Source organism: Engraulis encrasicolus, chromosome 21 (assembly GCF_034702125.1).
Source record: "Engraulis encrasicolus isolate BLACKSEA-1 chromosome 21, IST_EnEncr_1.0, whole genome shotgun sequence".
NCBI classification, from domain to species: domain Eukaryota; kingdom Metazoa; phylum Chordata; class Actinopteri; order Clupeiformes; family Engraulidae; genus Engraulis; species Engraulis encrasicolus.
This window is the reverse complement of record NC_085877.1, coordinates 22,424,255-22,434,254: the sequence shown is the minus strand read 5'-3', so window position 1 is coordinate 22,434,254 and position 10,000 is coordinate 22,424,255. Positions and strand designations below refer to the sequence as shown.

Sequence of the window (10,000 nt, the reverse complement as noted above, 5' to 3'; positions counted from 1 at the left end):
AGAAAGTACAAACTCTTGCCACACACTTTCAAACTGGCAAATTGGCTAAGTAGCTTATATCTAAATAATCTTAGTAGCTTGATTGTTTGTGATCAACTGATCCAATAAGGGTCAGATTATTAATAGTTTTTTTTTTACTTTCTGAATATGGGATTGACTTCTCAGGGTATTATCAATTTTTGACCCTCAGATGGTGAAATAGACTATTAGGCTATTATAAGCATACTGTTTCAATGAGCAGCATAGTTGCAGTACCTTTTTTGCAGGACCATTGTGTACCTTTAAGGACCACTGTGGTAGAGGACACTATCTCCATTGTGCCGTAAGTGGCTGTACCAGCTGTGCACATCTGAAGCTTCAGTAGTCAAGGAGAATACTGTGTGTGCATCAATAGCGGCAATACAATACAGCAGCAGTTCTCAAACTTTTGCCATCGTTCCCCCCTTCAGAGGGTCTGAATGCTTCCGAGCCCCCCCCCCCCAAACAACAGCAGTAGCCTATTCGCGCAGACTGATTTTGCGATCGCTGCGCAGAGTCAAAGGAAAGGTGACTGGTGATATTAAACAAAGAGGGACTGCAGTCGAATGCAGATGTGTGTTAATTTCTTATGCTATTCAAATTCATGACAATAATATAATGTTGGTGAGGGCTTTAAACTTATTGACTTATTGGCGAGACAGGAAATCATTTCCTTGGGGGGAAATCAGATGTCACATGCCCCCCCTGACGGCTGTGATACATGTACGTAAATTCCACCCGCTCTCAACCTGCTCGCTCGCCTCGCGTGGTGACGTAGCATCGTTTCCCGGTCAAATTATCTTAGCTTAGCAAATGCTGTGGTCAAACAACCGTCTCTCTTCAATCACAAACACTGTATGTACAAATAAAAATGATGAAACAGGAGCGAATATATTGGTCACCTTAACCCAAGTGTCATTTATTTTAAAACCATCTGTGAAAAACGACCGGCAGATTTGACACCACCGAAATCAAAACAGCCTCCATTTTTAAATACCCCAGTACTGCTGGTGACGCACGTGACGTCATGGCGTTGAAAGCTCTCCCATTGGTTAACGCTTCGCGGTGCCGCTACATTTTTCAGCCAAGCTCAACTTTCTCACCTCGCTCCCCCACCGCCCGCCACCCTCGCTTCCCTACGTCACCACCTCTCGCCTCGCTGCCGCGTCCCAACGGAAAATAATGGAACGCCACGCTTCTACCGCTTTGGAAGCGCCCATGTAAATCAGGCTTGAGATGCCTTCGCGCCCCCCCAGGGGGGCTTACGCCCCACTTTGAGAAACTCTGCAATACAGGGTTACAATTGACGATACTATGCTCAATTCAACCCTTATTCAGGCAGTCATGGATAAGCAGTTATGGCGTCAGACTTGTAGCCTAAAGGTTGCCGGTTCGACTCCCGACCTGCCAGGTTGGTGGGGGGAGTAATTAACCAGTACTCTCCCCCATCCTCCTCCATGACTGAGGTACCCTGAGCATAGTACCGTCCCACCACACTGCTCCCTTGGGGTGCCATTGGGGGCTGCTCAATATGTAGCACTAGAGCCAGCTGTAAGTGGCTACAGCAGTGACGGATTTAAAGCTACAATAGTTAAGGAGAACATGTACCCTGTAACAATACAGGACACTGGAACCAATTGTACGTGTCTGTGCCAGCTGCAAAGCGCAGCACTTGCTTGAGGGGGAGAAAAAAACAAATCTAATATACTGATCCTCTAAACTAGTGGTTCCCAACATGGGGGTCAGAAGCCCTATGAGGGATCCCGACCCCACTTATACTTCCACTATTAATTTCACATTGAAATTGATGTAGAAACCAAATCGGTTTGTCGTTTGGAATATGGGAGGGTGTGTGTGTGCGCGTGCGTGCGTGCGTGCGTGCGTGCGCGTGTGTGTGTGTGTGTGTGTGTGTGTGTGTGTGTATGGTGGGGTCCTTGGAAATATTCTTGGGTCCGAATGGGGAAGCCCCAAAAAAATGGTTTGGGAATCAACAGCTTTAAACAGAAATTCATGGCTTAGTGGACACTTCTGTTCCAACGGCTCCAACTATGCTGTAGCCAGCCGTAGACATGTCACTTTATATAGTGGGACCAGAGAGAAGATGCAAGTGCAACGCCAGCTGCTTGGGGTGGGGGGAGGTTGGACGAAGGGGAGGATGGTGGTGGGTGGAGTTGGGGTTTAGTTTGAAGAAATGATTTATGGTGTGGTGGCCCAGTTAAAGTGTTTGCGGCCTCCTGAATCGGATTTACAGGGTCGGCTATGGAAAGATATCAACAAGTTGGGTCGCCCGCTCGTTTTTCAACCCAGAGGAAGAAAAAGAGGAACGTAAACACGGTAACTGGTGCCAGTGCTTAGGGAAGCTGACAGACGAGGGGAACAAAGGGGTCAGTAGTACCGGGTCCCAAGTAGATGGGGGTGTTTAGGGGCAGAATGGGGTCCTCCTTATACTGTATGTATTTTGTCCCTGGTCCGGTCAAAGCTGTCAGGGGCATTGTGCCATGGCATGGCAGTGCTGCTGAAACCTCTGAGAGCTCTGTTTTACATATGCAGTTGCCAGCGCTGCACTGGGAGAGCTGACAAACACATGCGGTTACTGTAGCGAGGCCACAGTTGCCATGGAGCGTTAAATGAACATTTCAGTGACTAAAAAGAGAAGGCACATTTTCTTTGCAGCTCATTGAGGTTGTGATCAGAATGCAACACCCCATACCACATTAGAGAGAAAAGGAGTGAGTTGCTATTTAAGCAAGTCTTGTAATCAATCATGCCATCAATTATTAGTCATCTTCAGTAGCTTCCAAGAGCCTTGCTTAAGTGAGGTAACCGCTTAAGGAGGACAGAAAAGAAATTCAGAAGTGTGTGAAGTCACCCTGTTACAAGTGCCCCTGAACCACTTTGTGAAACCACAAGTAGTTTTGCAAACAACATTTCACGGTTGGAAAAGTACTCATTTAAAAGCTTTAAATGTGCATCTGTGAAAAACGTTCAAAACAACCTATTAAGGCAACGATGACACCTAAACAATGTGTTTGTCATAGTAATTATGTATTTTAGCAATGTGCCTCTGACAACAGATCATTAGAGTGGCTGCGTAGTCCCATTCACAAGGGGATTTTTGTTGCCTTCTAATGCCATGATTGCAAAAAGCCAGTGTTTTGTCACTGATTATGGTAGATACAGCCAAAGACTATTGTCAAGAGAAGAACTTGTTTGTCTGTGGCCAAGGGCTGTGACTGTAAAAAGATGCTGTTCTGCACTGATTATGGTTGCTAGATCTGGGATGTATTGTCCTTGGAGAGAACGGGGCTTCCTGTCCCCTTTCTGTGTTTTTGTCTTCTTCTGTCTGTTGCCTTCTGTTCCTTTTATTTGTTATCTACTACATTGTAACTGTTTTATTAGCTTAATTGCCCTAATCTAGTCCCTATACCTAACCCTAACCTTACTAATGATAGCACTTTATCATCATCAGGGAAGTCAATAGGGTGTTACAAAGGGTCCAGTTGTCCTGGGCCCAGGGAGAAGGGGGTTCCATAATTTTTTCCCCATTACATTATGTATTGAGTGTGGGGGGCTTTTAAGATGCCCTTGTCACAGGCCCGACTATAGCTGTCAGCTGTCATGTTATCAATATGCAAGGGCGTAGGTTTGGCTTGAGCTTTGGTAGGGACAACTTAAAATAATAATAATAATAATAATAATAATAATAATAATAATAATAATTCAGAAAAATTACATCTAGATTAATCTGACTGGTATTATTAAATTAATCTAGGCTCATTCAATAGCCTATGTGCCCTACCGAAATAATGACTAGGGCCTATAAGTAAGGAGCCAGGTGGCACATCAGACCATGGTTCATATCCTTTTCCCAAAATGAACAGTGCTATACAGTAAGTGGTACATGTTAAACACAGATAATTCTATCAAACATTTATTTAAACAAAATTGCTTCAACGACTACGCATTTCTAATGGGCCTGGACAACATAACGAGAGAGAGAGAGAGAGAGAGAGAGAGAGAGAGAGAGAGAGAGAGAGAGAGAGAGAGAGAGAGTCTTTCACTGACTTTAAAAGGGTTGCAGCTCCTTTAAAGATGTAGGATACTTGGGCTCCTTTCTGCAAAAGCAGTCAAGTTCCATCAAGACCAAGCCCCTTTGTCCTGGGAGGATAAACGACCCTTTTTTGCCTGAAAATATCTAGAACCTGACTTTTATTCTCAGAATGTCAAAGGACTCACAACTTCCTTTTGCCAAACTTTTTACAACATGCAGCACACGCGGCACGCGGCAACCGACATGAGTACATCGCATTTAGCTATCGAGTAGGCTAGTTTGACATTCGGAATGTTTTGCAATTATGGCACACATTGTGTGAGGTGTGTGGCTAGCCACCAGGCTACAGCAACTAATTCAAACGGAAGCATCTCAATTTTCTAAAGGCCAAATTCTGACAGTCAACGGCATGATGGAGACAGATCGGACGGTGCGTTCTATCTGCTTTTCACAACAGCGCGCGTGCAAAGACAGTCCTGTCTAAAATCCCTCAGAACACGTTTTACAGCGTGGAAAAAACAATGTAATGAAGACAAAACAATGAAATGAGTGCAATGAGTGTCTTCTTGTTGTTTTGTCGCATAAGTTGTATGTTCTTGCAAAACTTCGTGCTGGTAGCCTACAGGTTGTGGTAAGGTTAATCGCATGATTCGCTGTTCCGAGGCTGTTTTATGCGTTGCATGAACTGACGGTTTCTGAGGAAAAGAGTGGGCGCACAAGTGCTAGAAAACTACGGACCTTGAGGATGACAGACAGCTCTTATTTTCAAGGAACTTCAATTCTTGGTGGCATCTGCATAGTCTTCTGGCAGGTAGCTTGATAAGCAAGACCCTCTGTCTCTCTCTTCAAGAAGGGGTGTGGCTCGTCGCACAGGGCCATGGGTATAATTACTGGACCGACGGTGTTTTTTGACGATGTGAAAAATCCGGGATATTTCCGGGAAAAATGTCAAATCGGGAAGAAATCGGGAAATGAGTCAAAATTAGGGAGTTTCCCTGGAAATTAGGGATGGTTGACGGGTATGGAGGGGAGGAGGATAACTTAGCGTACCTAAACACCGAACCTGAACACCTGCGTTGCGTGATAGATGGATAGCCTATCTAACTTATGGGGATACTGACTAACTGTTGAGATAGCATTACTTCTTTAGCCAGTCGTCCTTTTCTCTTTTGGTGGCGACATTATCTTTGAGGCTCATAATAAATGTCAAATTCAGAAGGAAACACGTAGGCTATGCTGTTTCAGTTTAATTCCATTGAGACAGATGCGTTCACTTTTCAGCACCACCAGCATGGACCACTGCTTCCGCCTGGCCGCCTGTTGCAGCGGCATGGGTCATCAGCTCACTAACGAGCTAATTTAAAATGTTTATAAAATGAATGCTACCACTGCATAGTATATCGAAATAATAAACTAATCAATGTAGATTTTCGTTCAGTTGTTTCGTTTTTTTTTTTTCAATTAATAGCCTATGGCAAAAATTGGTCGGGACTATTTTATTTCCCTTGAATATTGGTCGTGACATGTCCCTACCTAAACCTACGCCCATGTCGTTATGAAACTAGAAATGCACTCTGAAAGTGCAGACCTCTGCCAAGAAAGCTGTTTGACAGAACACTTGATTTTCTTTCACCCTTTTTTTAATTATTTAAGTCTTTCTGCCTTCTCTTTCGTGTAGTTAGAAACTGGAATGTCAAAATTCCTGCAATTCAGTTTGTGGTCACTAGGGGCATCTAGATTTCTAGGCTAGCGGTGGTGATTTAAAAGTCCTGGTTCTGGTTTGTGGTCCAGATCACTACCAAAATTTAATCACTTGTTCCTTTGGTCATTTCCAACAACTCCACAAAGATTGATCCAAATCCATTCATAAGTTTTTGAGTTATCCTGCTGACAAACAAACAGACAGACAGACAAACAGACAGACAAACCAACGCAACCGAAAACATAATCTCCTTGCTGGAGGTAATTAACCAGTGTTGAGGTAATGATATAGCCCAGAGGTATTGCTGTAGAGGAGAAAGGGAATCCCTCGTTCCTTTCTGTCTTGGTCTGTCTTTGTCTGTCTTGGTGTTTGTGTTGCCGCTGCCTTCTGTTGTCTCTCCCTGTTATCTCTGGATTTGTCTTTCCATCACCCTCTCCAAGGGTCAGGTCGCCTCATTCATCTCCGGGATTACTTGGGGAATTGTCTTTTGCTATACACACATGTTGAGGCACACATGCTCACAGACATACGGATGCACACACACACACACACACTAACACACACACACACACACACACACACACACACACACACACACACACACACACACACACACACACACACACACACACACACACACACACACACACACACACACACACACACACACACACACACACACACACACAATGTCACCACATTCTCAAAATCTATGTGACACCCAGATCTACATAGTATGTACAGTACATATGTATCTACATACGTATACCCTTAAAATGTGCATAATATCACACGCACGCATGCACGTGCGGGTGTGGTGTTTGAGTCCCTGGTAGTCTTAATGGGGTTGACATCTGTAGTGAGAGGACAGCTGTTATCAGTCCTGAGAGGCCCGGTGGCACTAGCAGAAGCTCTTCATCACTCAGCACCAGGCTAACCGCTGACACATTGCCGGTGTTGCCAGATTGGGCAGTTTCCCGCCTAACTGGGCTGCTTAGGATGGCCGGCTGCTGGAAAAAATGGATTTTGGAGGAAAAACTGCCCAATTCTTGGCCATAGAAATCAATAGAATTGGGTGGGATTTGGTGCTTCCAGGCGGGTTTTGAGCAATTTTTGGGAGCCTCATCTGGCAACCCTGCACATTGCACACAGACTGAACTCACTTACATCCTCTTGCTTCACTCCTGCTGTAGTACCACGCCAAAAGACAACTGTCAGCCTTTAAAAAACACATGCACACATATTTTTTTTCATTTTTTTCAGAAGTATTATGGGCGTTCAGTCAAAGAATGACAAGTTCAGAGAAGGAATGTTGTGTTAGAGCTGTGGTTGCTATTGTGTTGCAGCTGCAGTTGCAGATTTTGTGAACTGCTGTAATACGGTTCATCCCGAGTCCTGTCAGAGTTAACTTAGCTATGAGTGATGCAGAAGTGCTTGTTAAGCCTTCCTATCAGGAACTTATTTTTCACAACCACGTCTCTTACTGTGACCCATCAGTGATGCTAATAGAAACAGCTTGTATTGCAGCAATGGTAGGAGATGGCCTCTCTACGCTAGCCGGATTATCATCGACTTTAAAATATCTTCGAGACTTGGTCTGACCAAGACCATGACATTTAACGTTTCCCAAATGGCATTGTTGACTCGCCTCCCAAGGTACGGAAAAGTGGGTGGAGTTCCCATTTTTTGGGGAGATTAGAAACGATATTTGCATTGCTCTCGGCCTGACTAGAAGCAACGCAGAAGGTGTTGCATCACTAGGGGGGCGTGGCCTGGCTATCTGTACGCACTCAGGGCACTAAAGGTTCTTACAGAATTGCTTGATGCTTAAAAGGGCCCCATCACCCACCTACTGTATACATCCATGCACACACACACACACACACACACACACACACACACACACACACACACACACACACACACACACACACACACACACACACACACACACACACACACACACACACACACACACACACACACACACACACACACTACTTACTACATCTGTCTTGTGCGGTCTCTTTATGTTTTAAATCCATTGACGCCTAAGCCACATGCAAAAAAGGGTGCTGAATGCCTGAGCCCTTTTTAAGAAAAGCTGCCCTCAGCCTATAAAAACCTAAATATCTCAACTTCTGAAGCACATAAAAATATGCACTATATGTTGCATTTAAACGCTAAAACCCTCATCTTTGATTAGAATGTGTTCATTCCTCTCAAACAAACAGAGATTTTTAATAAAGTTGTCTTAAATCTCATGAGCCTGAATGTTGCGTAATGCAGCTCCAGGCGCCAGGGCCAATGTTGCACAACGCAACATCAGGCTTCAATGGGTTAACTGTATCATGTTCTGCACTGTATGGCACAAGACAATTTCTATAAGGACAATAAATAATATGTCTAAGAAAACATGTATTTGAAGGTAATCTCTGTCTCTCTGTCTCCCTCTCCCTCTGTGTCTTCCTCCTCCTCTTCTAGTGCGACTTCATGACAGCATATCCGAAGAGGGATTCCACTACCTCGTCTTCGACTTGTAAGTATTGTCTCTTTTTTTAATTCTTTCTCTTTTTCTCCTAGAGGACACGAAGATAAGAGCACATTGAAATCTTTCAATCAAAACAGCTCACTTGTAAAGAGGCCCACATACAGTAACTGATGTCCCGCCACTTCTGCCACCACCACCACCACCACCACTGTTTCAACTTCTTCACTGGCAAGTCTTCTTTGTAAAAGAACATGAGTTATTCTTAGAGGGAGAGGCAATCTAAAATTCATGAGGGTTCTCCGGAATGACCTCAGATAGGAGTTGGCATCGGAACTCATTTAAATCAGACCGATTTGAGTTTAATACATCTTTGCAAAGTTATTGGAAGAAGTGTGAAGGGCAATGGGCCCTCTTTGCGGATGGTCAGCTCTGACGCATGTGCACAAATCAGAAAAAATGCAAAAAAAAATGCATTCATCACCAGCCAACAGTTTGGGGACACCGAAAAGCTTACAATTTAGTTGAGGGTAGATTTTTTAAGGTATGGATAAAAAAAATCAATCTAGATAGGAGTAGCCGAGGAGAAAATTGAAATTAAGGTGTCCACCAGCACTTGCATGCATCAAATACTTTTATGTAGTATAGGGTCAGTCAAGGATTAAGGATTTTCAGTGTCACAGCGGAGAAGGAGACACACAGGGATGGATTTTCCATATGTTTCTTGTAGCAGAGCCCATAGTACATTCTAATCAATGGCTGCATAGTCAAATAAGTTAAATAAGTGTTGACCGCTAGGAGACCATGCATCACAGCAATGGCTGCCAACACTAGTCCCAGTTGGAGCTACCCATACTGCGAGAAGTCAATGCATTGCACCAATGGTTTCCAACACTACTCTCAGCAGGAGCTGTGGGGATGTCTTTCCAACTGGGCTTTTTGATTAGGTCCAGAGATATTCTAGACAGAGATACGTCATTTTGGTTATTTTCCGGCATCCACTTTATGTTGGGTGAACACCCCTTTAGGAGACCTTCAGTTAGGAGACCTTCGGAGTCCTGAGGTTTAGAATAAATGAAGTCCCCTTAGCGCTGTAGATGGCGGTAGCGCACGTCTTGTGCAAACATCTCAAAAAAAGAAGAAGAAGAAGGAGACCTAACTTGAGCACACGCTTTTGCATTGAGTGGGCGTGTTTTGATTCCTCTTGATTAAAATTCCATCCTCTTTGTTAGGACCTTTCCCAATCCATAGCCTATCTCACTAATCTACTGACTCTTGATGAATGGATATCTGGGGTCCGTAGTGCATCTTATTGGCCTATTGATCAAAAGCGGCAACTGTGACTGAACAATATTATTGGCCCAGGGGCAAGTGTGGTGTGAATTATCATCAATGCCCATTGAGTGTGTTTATATGCAGTTCAGTATCCCGAATATGAGGCATATCCCGGTTATGAGCACAGAGCGTTATATCTCGGTCTACATTCTTGGCTGTTATAGAATTCTCTTCAAATGCATGTAGCCTGGATACCAGCAACAACATTCTATGGGAAGCCTCGCTCTCCGGGATAAGGTGTTTACATGCGCCAGTATCCCGACTTCTGTCAGAATACTCCACCTAGCACATCACGATTTCTCAAAGTACCGAATAAGAGCTTATCCGGGATACTGAGGTCGGGATAAGGTGTTTATGTGTTCAAACGCAAATTCGGGATACTTAATATCCCGATCATATTCGGGAT

General features: G+C 44.1%; 1 protein-coding gene across 9 annotated transcripts in view; it reads left to right on the top strand.

Moving 5' to 3' along the window:
- Positions 1-10,000, top strand: part of camk2d1 (calcium/calmodulin-dependent protein kinase (CaM kinase) II delta 1) — a 138,365-nt gene that overhangs the window by 67,046 nt on the left and 61,319 nt on the right. For all 9 annotated transcript variants that reach the window (XM_063186416.1, XM_063186413.1, XM_063186415.1 and 6 more), the window contains exon 4: positions 8,256-8,310. In XM_063186416.1, coding sequence (XP_063042486.1) covers positions 8,256-8,310 — 55 coding nt within the window. The remainder of the gene's footprint in view (positions 1-8,255; positions 8,311-10,000) is intronic.